Source organism: Electrona antarctica, assembly GCF_951216825.1.
Source record: "Electrona antarctica genome assembly, chromosome: 24".
NCBI classification, from domain to species: Eukaryota; Metazoa; Chordata; class Actinopteri; order Myctophiformes; family Myctophidae; genus Electrona; species Electrona antarctica.
The window spans coordinates 28,935,846-28,956,978 of NC_136803.1; the positions used below are offsets into that span (position 1 = coordinate 28,935,846).

The following is a 21,133-nucleotide window of genomic DNA, read 5'->3' on the forward strand; positions in this document are numbered from 1 at the left end:
AATATGGAGGTATGTGGGGTTTATGATGGTGGGGTGGGGTGGGGTGGGGGGAGAGGGGGTGGGGGTGGGCGGTAGCCAAGCTCAGCGTTTTCCTAAGTCATGAATACATAGCGTGGGATTTCTGTGTCCCCCCCCCCCCCCCCTTTCCTTTTCTTTACCTGAAAGTGCGCAGAAGCATCTTGTGTGTGTGTGCGTGTGTGTGTGCGTGTGTGCGCGTGCGAGAGATTTATCACCATTGATTTTTTTTTAGAACCATTATCGAACAAAAACACTTTTAATGATGGCAGAGTCGATGTGCTTTTCGTCTCCTGCCCGCCCTGCTACAGTAATGTCAGCTTCTAAGCTGAGTGGAGGTGTACAGCTACCACATGGACGACGGTAACAAAGCACATTTACTTGAGTAATGTGCTTAAGTCAATTTGTTTGAGTATCTGTACTTTACTTGAGTATTTGCTTTTATAGATGCGGTACTTATGACTTTCACCATGTGCACCACCTCGACAATTCAAAGACTAATACTGTACTTTTGACCCCGCTACATTTCCAGGAAGGGGAAAAAAAACGAAAGAACATTCAAATATAGTGAAAATAGGGGATCTATACAAGAACAAAATGCGTCGCGATGTGCAATTGATTCACGTGTAGTTTGTGGATCTTGTCTTTTTTGCAAACTAAGCAAAGCGATTTTGGTTTAGAGAGAAAAGAAGCAATACAAGTACAGAGACAACTGGAGTCCAGTTTACAGTTTAGATGTGTGTCGTTGTTGACTGATTCCCCCCAACATAAACAAAGTATGTCCCTTTATCAGTTCAATAATTGGAACACGTCTTTTTAGTTGCGAAATAAGGGAGAGATTCCTTAATTCAGCGGTTCTCACATTCGGGGTCCAGGGACCCCCAGGCGTCCTTGAGGACCCCCCCCCCCCCCCCCCCCCCGCATGCCAAAGCACCAGCGCTCGCCAAGCAGTCTGCCGTCACCCAGGCGGATGCGTGCACGCGACCTCAGGCCGTCGTACTGGTGGGGTTTGGGGTCTCAAAGATATACATTTTGTATCGCACAGGGGTCTGTGGTCTAATGCAGGGGTTCCCAACCTTTCCATTACCACGGACCGGCTGACATTTCATAAAATGTTCACGGACCAGCATGTGGGTGCATTGGGCAGTGGGGGAAAAAGTACTTCATTGTTTTACTTAAGTAAAAGTATCGGCACCGGTCCACATACCAGTGGTTGGGAACCTCTGGTCTAATGCATATCAAACTGGGGGTTCCTTGAGATAATAATCAACGGATTCGTCCGTTATCACTGTATTAAATATACAAAATCAACCGTTATCAGAACGTTGGAATGTGGCTAATATGGCATACTAGACATTGTGGTGTTTGGCTGTATTCCCCCGGACTGCACGCATGCAGGGTGTGGTGCAGACATAGCCTGGTCAAGGACTCCCCCTGCTGAACGTGTCATTTCCAACTCTATTGTCGGGGCATGGAAACTAGGGGCTACAAATATTTACTATTCTCTGTCTATCGGGACGTAACTCGGACGGCGCTGAGTCGGGTCTCGTGGCCGTCGCAACGCTTGGCACGGCAACCGTCTCGGCTAGCGCCTCGCTCGGCGGTGCCTCACGTGGCTCAAGGCCACCAGACACGACGTGCCTCCGTCATTGACACAAAAAGCAAACGCTCCCCATAGTTTCTCTTCCGGATTTCCCAGTATGTTGATTATCACATACTGGGGGTATTTCTAAGGTGCTGATTACGAACATTTTCTTGATTATCGGGTGATAACATCCGAAACGGGTGCGACAACAATAATAATAATACAAAAAGTTTGAGAACCACTACCACTGCCAAAGAGGCCCAGGGCGGAGTTCTCCGTCCAAGTTCAAGGTCATGGTCAAGTGCCCAACACGGAGATTGATAAATAGGACAGAGATTAATGATAACAAAACCGTTCGCATCGCTCTAGAGCCTTGGAGCGCTTGTTGCCCGATCCGATGACGTGTCAAAAAGTGACACGTCATCGAAAATGTCCCCTGCCTGTTTAGCTGACAAACGAAAATCTTAAAACGATCATAACTCCCGATCTAAATCATCCCATCTAATTCTGAAAAAAGATCCTGTGTTTGACGGCCTTCCGCGGTCCAGTCGCTAGTCGCGATAGATTTATTATTACCTCCCGTTGTTGTCGATCGACTCTAGAGTGGTGTGGCTATTGTTAGCTGCTACACAAACATGCACACCAGCTTCCGGTGCGCTGGTAAAAGTGGTCCGTGCGCTATAAATGATGGGCACATGGATGAAATGGATGAAATAGTTCCGGGCCTCCAAGGTGTTAAGGGACGGTTGACAACCCTAGTTTGCGTCGGCACAATCAGAAATAGTTCAGCGTCACGTCACGGGTCCCTCCGGCGCCTCTGACCCTCTTCCAAATGGCCTAATTAGAATCATTATCTCTCCAGCAGGAAACTCCCTTTGTAAACATTACATTACACTTTGGCTGCAGAGAGAGAGAGAGAGCTCTGTGAGGAGCGGAACAAACAGTGGCTTTCCCCTCTTTGATCCACCGTCTTCAGGGATCCCTCAGGCTCCTGTGTGTGAGATCAGCACACAGCTTCATCAAAAGAGATCCTCCACTATCACTTATACTAAGAGAAAATTAGCGAAATGTGTGGCAAATCTGTAAAAAGAATGCTTCCCACTAGCTTTCTTCACAGATGTGTTCATAAAGGTGTCTACTATAACATATACATGTACCATTATTAACCAATATAAGGCAAAGTTTTCCAAAATTCATTATACTTTAAGTAGCATGTGAGGGGTTTTCATGATTCTGAATTCATTTGCAAGCATTATCTTTTCACAAAAAACACTCCTTTGCCTAAAAATGCCCATAGCCGTCATCACAAAATTTGTGATGACGGCTATGGGCATTTTGATGAGGTCAGCACATTTGGGCACATTAGGGCAAGTGGCTATGGCCGAATTTAGCCCAAGGAGTATTTTCGTGCAAAACTAATGCTTGGAATGGATTCAGCATCATGAAAACCCCCTAGTTTGACATGTCACATGCTACTTAAAGCATAATGAAATTTTGGGAATTTTGCCTTATATTGGTTGTTAATGGCACCCCAACTTTCAGCAGCTGTCACAAAGTTTCCCATAAGGAGTTGGGTTGGAACAACATTTTCTGTGATAGTAGACACCTTTATGAACACATTTGTGAAGAAAGCTAGTGGTAGCATTATTTTTGCAGATTTGCCACACATTTCGCTAATTTTCTCTAACTATTAACACATTTTGAGCGGGAACCCCTTTTGGTGTTTCAAGCATTATGTCATACTTTAGCTGTTGAAAAATAGCAGATCTACAAGCTCATACGAGCTTGTAGGTCTGCTATTTTTAAAAAAATCGTGAAAATGAGGTCTAATCTAATATCTTTCACAGTGAACGTTTTTAACTCAAATCTTTGCTTCTGGAACAACATATTTTCAGATGGGGGTCGACGGCCAATTACATGTAATCCTGGGGTCCTTGACATGAAAAAAGTTGAGAACCACTGACATAGAAAACACAGGTTTTTTCAGAAAACTGTCAGGATTTTGAAGCCTTTTTTTCAGTCCAAAATGGGTTAATAAAATGCTCAACTTTAATCAGAATAGCTAACCACGGTCGTTTAAAGATGGAGTGCCACGATTCTTTTCCACCCTAATACCCGAGGCGGGGTTGGCGAAAGGGCCTTTCTGTGTGGAGTTTGCAGGTTCTCCCTGTGTCCCCTAAGCCAAATTCCAATACCGCAACTTTCACACTCGCTCACTCCCCTCGTGTCCTCCACTTGCTCCTCGGCTCCGCCCCCAGCGAGGAGGAGAGGAGGAGGAGAGGATTCGATGCGAGGACAGAGGGGTGGAGTGGATTTGCCTCTAGAATCGGAATGTACTCCGCTGTCATTTCAAAGCGACGGCACATTCCGCGATCACTTATGACGTGAATCAGTTCAATTCAATTGGCTTTATTGGCATGGGAAAACATAAGTTTACATTGCCAAAGCAAAAGTGGTGGAACAATACAGTGTCACACAGCTGGATCACTGGAACTCCGAACCCAGAGCCGTAGGCCTACAGTCTACAGAATAGACAATTCATTTTTGTGCATGTAACCGAGGCCAATGTGTATGTATTGGTAACATGTGCAACAAGGCTATTTATTCCTGAAATAGTGAATAAGCGCCAGGATGCGCACACTTTTATATTATATGATTGTGAAGGGAATTCTGACCTGCCCGCAGCCCGCGTTCCTCTTTGCTCGTATAAATCACCCCCCCTCCTCGGACAGTCCCTCCTCCGACGGTCTTTGCAAATAACGGACACTATAACAGGAATTATAGGTAGTCTCTCTGACTTACATATTCAGTTCAGTCCACATATAAATAAATACATTTTTGTCACCGTCATTCATAGCAGTCTGTGCATTCAGGCATGCACAGAGAGAAATTAACTATAGCTTTTGAGGTGCGCACAATATAGCCTAATTTATATAGCCTACTTTTATTATGCTTATATCACATAACGCAATAAAGCCAGTGGCTTGTTGTGGTCCTTTCACTTTCACATGTGTAGGCTATAGATAGGCTACTTTATCATTCTGAAGCTCTATTAATTCAGCGAAAATGTGTCTCTTCAACAAACAGCAAAGCGTTTTAGTTTAATGTGTGTGCGTGTGTGCGTGCATGTGTGTGTTGGGTCAGCGTCGCTGACTCAGCGACTAGCCGCAGCGGCCAGCAGCTAGTGGGTGGGGGGTGGGGGGGTGCATAGTATCGGGTTTCAAGCAGTGTTTTCTGTGCCACATGTGGAGGAGGCGGACTTATGTCACTGGAGAAGCCCACCCGGCTCCTCCACTCGACTCCACTCGCCTCCTCGATGGAGCACTTTAACAATCGGAACGTTAACCATTTCCGGGTCAAGCTGGAATGACCCCGAGTGATCGAGGGGGAGTGAGCGAGTGGCCGAGATTTTGGGTATTGGAATTTGGCTCTAGGGTTGCCTGATGGAGGGGAAAGGAACTGGTTGGAATAACGTGTTCCACGCGCTACGTCCAACCAGGGAAACTCCCCCCCTGTCAGGTGTAAAGGAGCAACTTGGACACTCAGGCATGAAGGAAGCATGAGTTCAAGTCCGTTGCTCTCCCCATGTCCCCCATATATGGGGACTAGGTTGGCGGAGGGTGTGTAGAGCCCAGGATCACATTAGATAATTGACACAGGGGTGAAAAATGGGTTACAAAATTGTGGGATAAAAAAAAAAAAAAAAGACTGTTTTCTCTCAATGTTCGAAATGGGTCTAGAGCGTGCACTTCTTATTTCAAAGTGTGATTGTAACAGCATTTTAATGTTGTTGCTTGCAATATCAAACGCCATTCAGACAAGGTACAATGTATATAATTTATTTGATGGTATAACATGATAAACTATTGAAAAAGGGGAAGAGGGAACATACATAGATTATACAGTATAAATCTAAAGTTAGATATACATTTTGTGGCAGCACAGAACATTTTCACATTCCATAATGGGACCAAGGCCAAGCAACACCTGACCTGACGTCATCGATGACATTTTGATCTTTTACAACTTTTATTTTATTTTATCGGAGGGTATAGGCTCATTTGGTGTGATGTCATTCTTTTACACGAGAGGTTGGCAACTTTCCGTTGAGTTGAGAGTTTCAAAGTAGTACTTTTTTTATTCATAGAATGCATGCATGACACAGTACCTACAGTATGGTATAGATATATTCGTGTAGCTGTCTTATCTATTTCTTTCTTCTCCTTTTTTTTTTGCTTTGTTTTTGGAAGCTGTCACACATGTAGTTTTAATAAGGAAAGGAATTGTACTTGTGCGATAACTGTTTGGAGACTCTGCAGACGTATTTCAAATCTTGAGGTGGGAGCGGTGGCCAAACGGTTTGCGGAGCGGTCTTGATACCGGAAGGTCGCCAGTTCGTATCCCCGGACCGGCACGTTCAAATTACCACCGCTGAAGTGCCCATGAGCAAGGCATTGAACCACTACCATGAAATGTTCTATGAGCAGGGCCTGGCTGTAAACAAGTATCTGATGCTTAGTCCAGTTACCCTGGGTAAATATAGTAACTTTGCTTTGCTTTGCAAACCTCGAGTATGCGCATTTGCGTAGTAAACATAGGGAGATAGATAGTAAACGTGAGGATGGAATCACCCAGTTAGTCTCTTGGCCTCAAACAGGGATCTTTTTGTTCTTTTCCTCTTGGAATGTTTCACGTGAACGTGAGAATGAGTCTCCCCTGACATCATGTCAGAGAACCACATTTTCTTTCCTTATAAATACACAGGACAGCTTTCACACCATCTTTTTGAGGAAACATGGTCATCTGTGACTCTTGCCCACGCCCGGCAATAACATCACACCCATTTAAATTCTACCTCGAACGCGTTGCGCTCACGCATTGGCATCCCAAAGTATAGACGACCTGTCTCCAGAAATAGGTACAGCATACAGGCTTATATCCAAAGAAAATACTTGGGATTCATAGAAACTACTGTTCATTGGTAACCTTGTCTGCACCCACTCACGTGGTGTCCCTAGAAATGTTTTACACTTCAGATCACTTCAAATCCCGCCTCTTCAACCAGCATCTTCCCAGTAGAAAAGGGTATATACTTGTGGGTTGTCACCTCATTCCGGAAAACAAACCAGAGGCCCCCATTTCCATCTTAACGGGTGTCAAGAGAGTTATAACTGCATAAACAGTCAAAATGCAATACATTCAGTGCCTGGTCAATTGTCAGACAGGGGGGGAGGGGGATAGGATATATGAGAAGAAGCATTCTAATGTCATAGAACTTTACAATTTTCACAACGTTTTTTTAAGTTTCACAATAAAGGTTTTTTAACTTCCAGAAATGGAAAGAGTTAAATGTGAATTAGATCCCAGCTCTGACCATCATTAGCTCTTGTACTGTATATAGACTAAGGCCTCACTCAGACCTTTACTGCATTGCTGTATGCTTGTTGGATGAATGTTGTGTAGTGTCATGGCCGCCCCAATGCATTTCCAATGGAAGTCACATGGTTTGTAGTCCACATTTTGGACTACAAGCTGTTGTATGGCTTTCGGCTGTGTTTCGACTGCGCCCCTCCCCCTCATACAACACAAATGTTGTGTCAAACCATGTGACTCCCATTGGAAATGCATTGGGGCGGCCATGACACTACACAACATTCATCCAACAAGCATACAGCAATGCAGTAAAGGTCTGAGTGAGGCCTATCGCGTTCAGACAATGCAGTCAAAAACTGAAGTACGTTGTCTCCACCGAGTAGCAAAAACAATAATAATAGTCCCACACGCATTAACGTTGCTATATGAAATGGCTTGTATGTGTTATTTTTGTACATGCATGGATGGCGGAATGTAGGCCGTGTTGCACATCTATGGCGGCGCAACGAAATGCTGTACATTTACATCCCTTGTCCACAGTTTGATTGCCCTGCGAGAACCTATACAGTACGCATGTATGTGGTGGTGGTGGAATGCAGTGGTGGAAAAAAGTACTCAGTTGTTTTACTTAAGTAAAAGTACTGCAATTTAGAAGTAAAAGTACGGAATTGAAAGTGTACTTGAGTAAAAGTACAAAAGTATCGGCATCAAAATGTACTTAAAGTACTAAAAGTAAAAGTACTCATTGTGCAGAACGTGCCATTTCACAAGTTCAAAATGTGTACAAAATCTATTGAAAATAGCCGATCTACGAAATGTATAGGGTTGTATAATGGCCGAAATGTATAGGGTTGAAGTGGTTAATGTATATTTTCTAATCAAAATTTAAATCTCCAAAGTAACTAAAGTTTTCAAATGATTGTAGTGGAGTAAAAAGTACAAATTTGGGGCTCTGAGATGTGTAGTGGAGTAGAAGTAAAAGTATTGGAAATTGGAAATACTCGAGTACAAATACCTCAAAATTGTACTTAAGTACAGTACTTAAGTAAAAGTACTTAGTTACTTTCCCACCACTGGTGTGGAATGGCACAGGTTATGGCGATAGAGGAGTCATGGAGGACGAGGCGAGACGACGACCTCTCGCATGACGTCATTGTACTGTTATTGTACAATACGTTATTGTTATATAACAATACGTTATTGTTACGTTATTGTACCATAGTAGTACTGTAGTTGACCAGGCAACACAGCAAATACACGATGGTCTGCTATCTCAATCGCATGCAGTCAATCCATATCAGTCTCCTCATTTCTCTCTCTCTCACACACGCACACACTCTGACACACAGTTCACCACTGCCATTCCCCCCCCCCCCCCCCTCTCTCTCTCTCTCTCTCTCGTCCATTTAAAGCGTCACTCTGAGCACGAGAATGAGCATGGTACATTCTATTCTGTGGATGGAGAGTTGATGGCCATGGCTCGTGTTCCTTATCTCTCCCTGAAGAAATGGAACTCGTACATTCAATGTTTTTTAGTATATATGTGCTTATTATCGGTCCGACCGGGACCGCGCAGTCCGAGTGCGATATATATCGCTAGTGAACTCGCAACAACTGCATTGTTTTCGTGTTACCACACCACTTCATGATCAGTTCTTCTGGAATGCAGTGCGATTATTAGCACACAGGAGGATTCTAGCGCATTCTCGAGTTGATTTTTTTTCCTTTTTTGCAGAAATGTATTCGGTGCTCCGCAAATACTGAAAAAACAAAGTAGAAGAAGAAGAAAAAAAAACATGACCTAAGGTGGCACGATTATGTTTGAATCGTATGCTTGGTTAGTTTGTTTCATTCGCTTTTTTTTTTTTTTTTTTTTTGCATGTAAGGACATTCACAAAATGCTGAATATGCCATCCTTATTTTTTTTGGTTGTACACACAGAGTATAGTATATACATCTATGTACTTATGTACAAACGGTTCCTGTCGTCCCTCCAGTATACGCCATTGTAACAGCGTAACAGAGTTCCAATGCATGGCCTCTCCAATCGAGTTGAGCATAAATATGTAGGGATGGGGGAATAAAATCAATATGTAAAGGACACAGAATACAAAAATATTATTCCACAGACAGAGTAACGGTATCGCCCACAAGGCCCTTGGCAGTTGTCTCAAAAGAAAAGCAAGACAGGTTTTTTCTAGAACAATTTCAGATACATTTGAGAGTGCAATATTGTCATGCTATCACTTGAAAGAACAAGAAAATGGCAGTTCAGGTTTTTGTGCTTTTTGCTTTTGTTCCGTAACAAATTACCAAAAGGATACTTCTCTGACACTATTTAAGTCAGGAAAAAGAAGCCAAACAGCAAAATTCTGAACCTGAGTCACAATCATCCTGAATGGAGGAGCATAAATCCTCGACTTTAAAATAAATAATGTTCTTTTTCGGTAAAGATTTTTTTTTTACCAGATCGATATGTGATACAGTCCATAACAAATATAATATCAAGACTATACACAAAACAACACATCAATGTCATTTCAAAAGTTTCTTCTGTAGTTTTGAAAATGTTATTCAACCCAAGGCAAGAAATAAATCAAAATAGATCAGTTTTGTTTACTATGGCTGATCATTTTCATGCATCAAATACTGCATAGGGTACCAGTCATAACATACATCAGTTTGCGAGAAATGTATCTTTCCGCCTTACCGCCTGTTTATTATATTATTAAACTGCTTTTCATGTCTAGTGTTGATGTTTTAGTAAATTGTGTCTTCAACTGCTGCTGGCTGTGCATCGTGCTATTTACAACTTACTGAGAGCGAGGGCAAATGTTGGGGAAATGACCCCAATGCATCATGGGAAGTCCCAAATACAGTACATACTGTACATCTGAGAGAAAAAAAAAGAAATGTGTCTTAGTTTCATACAAAGGATCGTGAAACTGAAAATATATTAAAAAAAAGAATTCGACGAGAGGACGGTCCGAACTTCGGCAGTTGTCAGTCCTTGTTTCTCAACATTGTTTTTTGGTCAATATTGCAGTCTTTTTCTTTCATTAGATTCACGTGTCACGTTAAAAAAAAAGAAAAAAACCCCCAAAACAACAGAATAAGGAAATAAATACAGAAATCACTTAAAACACTTAAAACAAAACAAAACGGAACAGAACAAAACAAAAGAAAAAACCCCAACAACAAAACCCCCTGTCGGATCAGACGTAGTAGAGCCAATAGACGAGGTTGAACAGCGAGAAGACGGCCGGGAAGATGACCCGGGACCAGCGGTCTATGGCGTTCACGTCCGTCAGGTCGGGGATCTTGATCTTGAGCTGCGACGACCGCCGCCGCAGGCGGCTGCGCTTCATCTGCGCCGCGCGGTCCAGGGAGTGGCGGCTGGCCGAGCGCGCCACGGCGGGCCCGTTCCCGCCGCCGCCACTCTGCTTGCGGTACTGGATGTTGTGGTGGTACGAGGAGGAGTAGGACTGTTGTCCGGCGCTGTCCAGCTGCACCATGGACTGAGAGTTCCTCATGTCCGCCAGGCTGGTGGTGACCTCGTTGCCCGCCACCTCGTTGTGCATATCCAGCGTGGTCAGGAGGATGTTGCCGTGGGGGCCGTGGGGCTCCAACTGCAAAGCGCGGGGGAGAGAGGGTGCATGATGAGAGTGAAGAAGAAGTACTCGAATACTGTCAAATCATAATGTTTCTGTACAAAATGCAATGATGTATGGTATAGTAATTGCAAAAAAAAGTGATCCTTTTGAAGTGAAGACTCTGGAAATCAGATGAAGTACCTCACTTCAAGACCTGGTTAACTGAACTTACTTGTATACTACATATGGAGAAAATTTGCTATGATATGTGACCAGATTTGACTGAGAGCCTGCCATCGCGCAAACTCCAGCTTTTCACCAGAGGTGATGAGTTAATAGCACAGGCAGACTCTTCACACTAGAGCATGTCTGAAATAAGTGAGCTGAAATGGACATGTAAATATGAAATAAATGCTTAATAATGTAGCTAGGTGTAATGTTAGAGACCACAGAAGTGAACCTTTCAAGCCTGTTTTCTCAACTCGCTGTTTCTCTGCAAGACATTACTCCATATAATAAACCAATTATAAGCCATATCTCCAAAACTGGTGGGTCAAACTGAACAACCAATATCTCTATTTGAAGCTATGATTCCCTGCTTTCATATATGACTTAAAAAAAACGAAAATTCAAAATAATCCAATGGCAGTCCCTCAGTCAAATGTAGTCACATATGATGGACAATTCAAACAAGTTTTATGTTATACGGCAGCCATTCCTAGATCACCTTGCTCAAATGTCACACTGAACCTATCAGTATTTAGTTGTATGCTCTCCACTCTTTACACAATCTAGCAGTGTAACTTATTGTAATGTAATGTAAATGACTCATTCAGAATGAAATCATGCCCCGTTTTTCTTTTCTAAACTTTTGTTATTTTTTATTTTAATTTGAAAAACGTAATACAAATGTTAAAACGAGAGTGAAGAAGAAGACGTGGTGGATCTATAAGTAATGTTGTTGGCGCTGTGACGGTGTGTCACTGTAGGCTAGGCCGGCAGCCTCTGTGATGGCAGAGTGGAGCAGGCCGTCAAGCCCAATTGTGCTCATCCGAGTGGGGGCGTGGCTTATAGGGAGTATTCTGGGTCTGAGCACACTTTGGATTCCATGCGCGGACAGAAGAAGCTGTGTTTTGCGTCATTTCCGTTTTTTTAGACGGCTGGTGGATGGAAAAGAAGCTCCACCAGCGCCAGATTCCCGGAAAAGCTTGCCCCAGCGGCATTCTGCCGCGCGGGTGGAGCTTATTTTCCATCCACCAGCCGTCTAAAACAAACGGAAATGACGCAAAACACAGCTTCTTCTGTCCGCGCATGGAAGTTAAAGTGTGCCCAGGCTGATAGGGAGCTCTCCTACCAATGCTCTCATTCTCTTATTTTCCTCCCCAGAAGCAACATCTGCTCAGGGTTGAAATGAATCCCAATGCATTTTTCCCATAGACATTTCAAAAAGTATTTATTTAAAGACGGTTACGCCGCGGACAAAGCCAACTCGAGTCGTGACAACTCATGACAACACAGACTATATTTTGGACCAAACAAATAATTACAAAGAAGAAAAACAACAAAAAAAGTGTTGTAACCTGCAGTTTTTTTCTTGCCCAAAAAAAATGTGTTTGTTGTCATGATTTGTCACGACTCGAGTTGGCTTTGTCCGCGGCGTAAACGTCTTTAAATAAATACTTTCTGAAATGTCTATGAGGAAAATGAACGGAGAATCATTTCCTAGGCCATGGTAGGGAGCGGGACTGCGACGCTCTATAACCCTTTTGTTTAAGTTACGTCTACACCATTTCATACAACACCCACGCAGCACACTCCTCCTCCACACATCCATACACTGCAGACATTACTGGTGATAACTGTAATGTTCTTCAAGGTACCTGCCTCAAGTTTAATGGCACCATCCTCAAGTTTCAAAGTATTATCCCCAAGTGTCAAGTTTAGCTACCATGTCCTCAAGTTTGATGGCACCGTTCTTAAGCGTCAAGGTACACTACCGTCCTCAAATTAGGTTTATAGGATTAATTAATTCAAGATGGGGACATAAAAGGCACTATTATACTTGATTTGATTTGAGAAATGTGTTCGTTTAAAAGCCTTGCGTTGTCTTTGCTTCTGACGCTGTGACTTTTCACGGGATTCTGTAAAACTAGACCATACCTGAGGATGTGTGCACACAGGCCTGAGATTTGGCACCACAGTGGCACTACAGAATCCTACGGCATGTGGCAAAATTCTAATAAACGGCTTGGGAAATGTTAAAAAGCAGCTTCAATCAGTCGATATACAGGTACCAGCCCACTAGAGGAGAAACATGCATGAAACGTTAACTCATGTATATAAGTCCCCGTCTGCTGATCTGTAAGTCGCTGTAGCACGCCGAGTGCTACTGTGGGTTGTTAACGACAGAATTGGTGAGAATTGGCAGCTTTTAATTGTAATTAAAGCTGCACTTGACTGACCCACACACCATATGTCACATGTACAGTCCCATTCTGTTGGTCTGTACAAGGCTGACATCCGTAGCTACCTTTCAAAAACTTTCAGACGAAAGGTACCTCTGGAAGCCACACCTCTGATGGGTGGGGTTTAGTCTTAAGGGGTGTGTTTTTTTGGCCGTGTAGCACACATAGGTCTGCATGTTGCTACAGCCCTTCATAACTTTGCAACATTCATTCACCCTGTGTGTGCGTGTGTGCGTGCGTGCGTGCGTGCGTTCATCAATATAGTCACTCCCATAACTACCCACAGAAATACAAGTAAACAGCTTAAATTTCATACAGCATATCAGTGGTCCATGGCCATCTGTGAGTTTAGATGGTCGACCCGCTGAGGAGAACATTTGATTAGGACTGAAGGAAGGGCAGACAGAGGTTTCCTCATCTTTGGGATGTGGAGGATAGGATAGTAGGAAAGTAGTAGATATGAGGATTTATATAGGATATACTGCAACGACGGATGCAGGAAAACAAAGCATTCAACTGTAGAACATGTGGAGGAGCACCTTATGTCTCATGCGATGCACAAACGAAATGCAAATTGACTCATGAATGACATAGAATACGCAAGTGCAGACTTGAATGTCCCTGGATGTCATGACTCATGACATTATGGTGATGCCTGGGCATGTTGTCTTTTCATTCCATGGAGAGAAACGAATGTCTCAAGAGGTGGTGGCAGCGACGGCTCCAGAAAATTGTGACTGGGGGTGCTATGGAGGGGCTGGCTATTTTGAGGTGGGGCTAATGAATCTTGGTTTACATAGAAGTCAGTCAATTTGGCTTGTTTGGAGGGGGGGCTTAGGGGGGGGTAAGCCTCCACCAGAGGGGGCTAAAGCCCCCCCTTGCCCGTCCCTGGAGCCGTCCCTGGGTGGTGGGGGGGAAAAAATAAACATGCCATGTTGGGCGGATATGGCAATGGAAGAGTTAAAAAAAAAAAAAGATGAAGGCGTCTGGACGGTTTGTATTAAAAAAAAACTCACCGAGCGTGAGTGTCGGATTCCTCTAACCTGATTGGATCGCTTTAGGGATGCGGTCCTACTACCTGCCTCCTGAGGACATAGAAATGTTGCAGCCACAACTTTGTGAACAAACCGACAGGAACCGGTAGCAGTGTTGATTTCGTCGACTAAGACTAAGACGAAAAATGTTCGTCGACTGCCTTTTTCAACTAAATGGAAACTAAATGAAAACTAAGCTATGATGACTAAAACTAATTAAGACTATATTTACTGACAATTTCGTCAACAAGTAGAAAGGAGACTAAAATGTTAGGTAGGGACTAGTGGACAAGAGATCCAGTATAAGTCATTTTTCACTTGGTTGCATGCTGAAAATAGCCGATCTACAAGCTCACAATGCGATGCGTTGTGAGCTTGTAGATTGGCTATTTTCAGCAAGTGTACGACGGCATCAAGGCCCGCCAAAATACATATTTGTCGACTAAAATCTTATGATATTAATCGACTAGTCTAAAACTAGACTAACACTAAAACATTCCAGGTGACTAAAGTGTGACTAAAACTAAATGAAAACTATAAGAGTGTGACTAAAACTAAAATGCCAAAAACAAGGTGTGCCTTGATATTTGGACTGGTGTGCGCACAAAAAGGCTGAAAGTATGAAGGATTAGTTAAAGGTCATCACAGATCATAAATTAATAATTTTGGGTCTTGAATGTAATAAATTGATTCATTAATTGTAATTAAATAAATAAAAATAATACAAATTAAGTATAGCCTAATAAGTAGACTGTGTCAAACAAAAAATAATCTTAAAACTACAACTCCCAACTCACCCTGGCAGAGTCATACTTGGCCCTCTCGTTGTTGGCCTTCTCGGCCTTCTCGGCGAGCTTCTTCTGCATCTGGGGCCCCCGGCCGAAGAAGATGTAGTTGACGAAGGCGTACTCCAGCAGCGCCAGGAAGACCATGACGAAGCAGCCCATCAGGTACATGTCGATGGCCTTGACGTAGGGGATCTTGGGCAGCGTCTCTCTCAGGTGGGTGTTGATGGTGGTCATCGTGAGCACCGTGGTGATGCCTTTGGGGGGACGGGGGACGGAAGAGGGGTTGGTCAAAACGACAGCGACAAGAAATTGTTGTTTTAACTGCATAAACCCAGTTCCCAGTGCCAGCATACGTGTTCACTTTAAAAGACGGTGTTTGCCCGTGTTTGCCTTTCTTTAGAAGCTTTTACATGGCGGCAGTGTCGCGGTACGCAAAGGCACAAATTAAACCCGAAATGTGGATGGCAGAAAATCCACCAAGGACAGCGATTCTAGAGTCGGACTTATGGAGGTTTGAAAATCCTCCCTTCCACTGGTTTGCAATGTGAATATATATGGGATTGCGAATCCCATAGTTGGAACGGTGGGGCGTTGCTATAGGAACTGGACCAATGTTAAAAGCTTCCATATGGCCTCAACCATTATATAGACGGAGTCTACGTTGGGGTACGTATATATACGGACCTGGGATATGACGCCACCTAGTGTCGACGTACGTATATATACGTACCTGGGGGGGAAAAAGAGTTAATAGTCATATATTTATTGTGGGCCAAGGCAGTCGCACTGCTGGCACATGCTTTCCACCCGTTTCTTTGGCACCTAACTAATCCTTCATACTTTCAGCTAGACACTCTGTTCAAACTATGCAACGTTCTGCCTACTTAGGACATGCCAGCTACCATTAGAATTTATTTTTAGAGATATTTCCCTTTCAATAGGCTACTATCAACATTATTCGCACATCCCACACTGTTTGTTCAGGAACAGTACTTTATAGTCTGACTTGCTGTCTCTCTGCATATTTTTAGCAAAAAACATGTTCAGTATCACAGACGATTTATTTTATCAGTGCCACACCATTAAGGAATTATACTTTCATTTCTGCTTTTATGCATGTCATGGTCATTACTGCTAATTACAAAGAACAAAGAAAACCCTCAGATGCTCAGGTTGGCAGTGAGGACATTTATTGAGAAGAAAGTTCGAAAGAAAGAAAGGAAGTTTACTCTTATCATCCAATTAGAGCAAACCGGTTAGATCTTGTTTTTATTGGATGTACCTTGGCATTGAACGAAACAAGCTTTCGAGATCACCTTGGAGGGAGTTGGAAGGGAATTGATCCTCATTCCTTGTCAAAAGTGCCATTTGAGTTCACATTACCAAACCTTATTAGTTCTTACCACTCCTAGTTTGTTGCTACGTTTTGTTTTGTCACATTAGTCTCTTTAATTGAGGGCCCCCCCTTTTAGAAAACCCTGCATTCGCATAGAAGACGATAAGGCCCGGGGGAAACTTGCTCGGTGGCGCTTAATTCCTCTGAGGGCGTCTGACTCTTTCTGATCTCGGAAGATTTATCTGGGATGGTAAATTGGTTGCCTTAATTAGCTCAACACCGTCTGGCAGCATATAAACTAAAGCCTGTCCTAAAGCAGCCCATTTTCGGGTGGAAAACCAGACGACGACTGTGTGTCATGTCAAGCCAACCTCGTCACGTCAGTCACAACCAACTCTTTACAGTATCCATCGTCTCTCTGCCGTTACTATAGAAACAAGAATCTCTTTTCTTTTTTGAGAGTCGGGCATCTTTTGCTGTCCGCTGGTTAAAAGCCGGTGGTGGAGAAAGTATTCACAATTTCACATGTCTTACTTGAGTAAAAGTATCAATACTGCAATATAGAAATACTCTCTATAGAAGTTCGGGATTCAAACTTTACTTGAGTAAAATTGCAACAGTATTGACAAAATGAAACCAAATGGACCCATAAGGGTCCATTTGGTTTCATTTTACGCTCTCAAGAGTTAAAGATCTATAAGGGCCCATTTGGTTCACAACTCTCCATCATTTAGCCATGGGGACCGCACCTGGAACCCCCTCAAGCCCCACTGGCGGTCCCCAGGTATATATGTTGCATTTATGAGGGTGCTTTATATCCAAGGTGCTTTTGCAACATTCACATGCACGCGCACGTTAACCCACACACAGATGGCAGAGGAAACCATGCACGGCACCGTCGGGAGACATTAGGGGTTCATCAGTGTGTCTTGCTCAAGGACACTTTGACAGTGACACAGCAGGACACAGGAACCTTCCCATTCCCAAGTGGAAGCTCTTGATCAGTTGATTAATTGCTTAGTTCGATTAACTGTTTGCATTTGCATTTGCATTTGCGTGTGTGTGTGTGTGTGTGTGTGTGTGTGTGTGGGAGGGGTGGGTAGGTGCGATTGAGAGAGAGAGAGAGAGAGAGAGAGAGAGAGAGAGAGAGCATATACACAAGTCATGTGTTTAACACAGTCCCAATTAAAGGGATAGTTCACAATTTTTTAACTTAAGTTGTATGAAATACCTGCCATTAATATAGTGGTTGCAGCTGTATTAATTGGTTGCCCGAGTCCCGTGGTGGGAGTTCTGCTCTGGTTTTGGTGAAACATTAAGTAGTTCCGGTCATTTTGTGGGCGGCACTGGGGCCACGCATTAAAAGTATATTAAACCACAAAACTATAGCGTCATTTGTATTGTTGACCTATTTCTAAAATATTACCGCAACTTTCGTTCAACTTTGAACCCTCTATCACATGGAACAATTTTTTGGACGTATATAGTGATATGGACACAAAAAGCAGTTCCGTGTGATAGAGGGATAAAAAAATGAACGAAAGTTGCACTATATGGTAGAAATAGGTCAACAATACAAATTAATTTACTTTTAATGCGTGTTCCCTTGTGCCCCCCCACAAAATGACCGGAACTACTTAATATATTTCACCAAAACCAGAGCAGAACTCCCACCACAGGATATGGACTCGGGCAACCAATTAATACAGCTGCAACCACTATATTAATGGCAAGTATTTCATACAGCTTAAGTTAAAAAAATTCGGAACTATATCCCTTTAACCCATTTTGGGCGGGAACCCCTTTTGGTGTTTTAAGCATTATGTTATACTTTAGCTATTGAAAAATAGCAGATCTACAAGCTCATAGCGCGGCACCGAGTGCCGCGCTATGAACTTGCAGATCTGCTATATTTGAAAAATCGTGAAAATGTGGTCCAAATGTTTCAAAATATTCTTTCAGACCGAACGTTTTTAACTCATATCTTTGCTTCTGGTGGGATCCCTGGAACAGCATTTTCAGATGGGGCTCGGTGGGCAATTACATATATTTCTGGGGGTTAAAATGCTCATATATATTATCCATGCTTCCATGTCTTGGCTCAGCCCGGCGCTCACAGGTATCTCGAGCATACATGTTCTCCGTGAACATGTACGTCTGCGGCAGAAACCGCCTCTCCCTCATTGAGATTCAAAGGCCTGCCTTCAGAAAAAAAAAGTCCCACGACCATCAATGTGGTCGCCAGGCAGAAAGAACTCATTAGAATAGCGGTGTGTGTGTGTGCGTGTGTGTGTGTGTGTGTGTCGGTATCTAGCCTCCAGCTCCTGGTAACCTAACCTTCACTGCAGCGAAGCCGAGAATCCCGGGTGCTCATTTGCCTCTGCATGGGGACTGTGTTGGAATGCGTGGACCCCGCGCCGTATATAAGGGTCGCTAAGGATTCTGCGGGCGTGCTGTCGTCGGAATACTTTCACGTCAACAACCCCCCCCCCCCCCCCCAATTGATATAACTGCTTGGAAACCTTGTATACGTCCAAAGCCGTTCCTTTTTGTAAATTGCTATTACCATATTGCGCCGAATATAAGACGACCCCGCGGTCGTCAAGACTCATTTGTGGGAAAAAGCACATTGAATGTCAAATGGGTCTAATCCAGTGTTGTTTTTGGAAGCAAATTTAGATTTTAGTTTTAGTCATAGTCTCTTGAATAGTTTTCATTTAGTTTTAGTCACATTTTAGTCACCTGGAATGGTTTAGTGTTAGTCTAGTTTTAGTCGACTACATTTCACAAGATTTTAGTCGAATAAATCTACAGTTGATTTAGTCGACTAAAATGTATTTTGGCGGGCCTTGATGCCGTCGTAATGACTGATTTTACAGTGTAAAATGACTTATACTGGATCTCTTGTCCACTAGTCCCTTCCTAACATTTGAGTCTAGTTTTTATCTGTTGACGAAATTGTCAATACATTTACTCTTAGTTTTTGCCATCATAGCTTAGTTTTCATTTAGTTTCCATTCAGTTTTCGTCAGTGAAAAAAAGTAGTCGACGAACATTTTTCGTCTTAGTTTTAGTCGACAAAAACAACACTGGTCGATGTAACAATATGATTGTCAGTTGACTGTGTTACCGCACGGACATGTTAGAGTGTAACACCAGGGCAGCAGAATGAACATGCTCGAGTGACAGAGAGCTAAGGCAGCGGGACAGGACCCGTACTTGGCTATGTTGGATCACCGCAACACACCTACTCAAGGCCTCAGAGACTGCTGAGCAGGAGAACCAGGACACTACTACCTACTCGGGACAGTCTTCTACAACCTGAGGTGAGACATACAACACAGGAGCAGATCGACAGGCAGGAGAAGCAAGTGAAATACTACAACAGAACGGCTAAGGATATGGACATGCTCAGACAGGGGGACCGTGTTAGAGTTCAGCCATATGAACCACACACGACCTGGAGGAGGGCTACAGTGGTGGAGCCCGTTGACCACAGGTCCTACTCGATACGATTGGACAATGGAGGTGTTCTACGGAGGAATCGGCGTCATCTGAGGCGGGACCAGGGCACAGTAACTAGTGTGACAGCCCGTACAGTGACTGTTGACACTCACACAGCACCGGACACTGTTACGACCCCTGACAGAGTAATGAGTGACACACAACAGACTGTGACTACCAGGTCTGGCCGACCTGTTGTTAGGCCAAAGTATTTGCAGGACTATACACGCTGATATGTGGTCGCTGCTATGTGACTATAGGACTTTGACGGTACGGAGTGACAATGAATGACTTTGGTTGGACTTACAAAAAAGAAAAAAAAGACAGAGGGACAATGATGTGACTTTTGTGACTTTGGACTAAAAAGAAAGAAAAGAAAATGTATTGACATGTTGAATGAATATTGCATTTGGGAAAAAAAAGGTGATTGGTACCTGAAAATATGGTTGGAGTAATATGATTGTTAGTTGACTGTGTTGCCGCACGGACATGTTAGAGTGTAACACCAGGGCAGCAGAATGAACGTGCTCGAGTGACAGAGAGCCAGACTATAAACATGCTACGTTGTGAATAAAGTGTAAGCAGCTTGAGTAATGCTTTAATCGTCCGTTCTTGAAGTACGAGAGGCAAGAATGAAACAGTCGATTTTAATACAAACCCTGTTTTTTAGGTCTTATATTCAGGCCAATAGGGTATTTTATTTTCGAAACGGTGAACGTGGATCTTTTGTGTGACACTCTTGTATGACGAAGTATATGGGTATTAATTTGCAACCATGGGACCCCCAATACGACAATTCTTCAAGACCTTTCTAAATAATAACCTATACTATAATACGGCAACCTTCCCCGTGTTTCTTCACTAGTCCGATCCAGAAGAACACAGTTTGCCGGCCACTGCTACAGCGCTGACAATGAGGTTATATCTTCCCTTCTTCTCTGGAGTCCTGCCTCAAAGCAGACCAGAGGTAGAAAACTATCGTTCCCTGATGTCATCGCTAGGGACACATGCATCAGTAAGCAGGAACTGGGGATGGCAATGAAGGACCGGTGGCTATGCGGGCCCCCTCCTTTTCCATCACACTGCTGCTACCTGCATTCTCTCGGGAGAAATATGTTTCTTTTATGGGGGCTTCTCTCGCCTGCGCTATATGGACTAATTCCGCCAGGTACCCCCCCTGGAACTATACCTCACGGACCCCCCCATTGGGGTCCCCGGACCTCACTTTGAGAACCACTGGAGTGCAGTATATAGACTGCAGTACTAAGTGACGTGGGAAAGCAAACATGTGACTGTAAGCGTGCAGGGATCGGCAACTTTGACGATGGAGAGAGAGGGCCACTATATTTCCACACTCACTCCAGAGGACCACATTGCATATTACTGTCGTAGCAACCGATCTACAAGTTCAAAACGCGTTGCATAGGGCATTAAGCAAAC

At 43.5% G+C, this 21,133-nt stretch overlaps 1 protein-coding gene across 1 annotated transcript in view; it reads right to left on the reverse strand.

Annotated features, from left to right (window-relative positions):
- Positions 1-10,188: 10,188 nt before the first annotated feature.
- LOC306917422 (gamma-aminobutyric acid receptor subunit beta-3-like) overlaps positions 10,189-21,133 on the reverse strand; it is a gene marked incomplete at its 3' end in the record, with an annotated part of 169,509 nt that continues 158,564 nt past the window's right edge. The window contains exons 9-11 of the mRNA XM_079495647.1: positions 14,863-15,107; positions 14,048-14,116; positions 10,189-10,602 (exon numbers count right to left, since the gene is read on the reverse strand). Coding sequence (XP_079351773.1) covers positions 10,189-10,602; positions 14,048-14,116; positions 14,863-15,107 — 728 coding nt within the window. The remainder of the gene's footprint in view (positions 10,603-14,047; positions 14,117-14,862; positions 15,108-21,133) is intronic.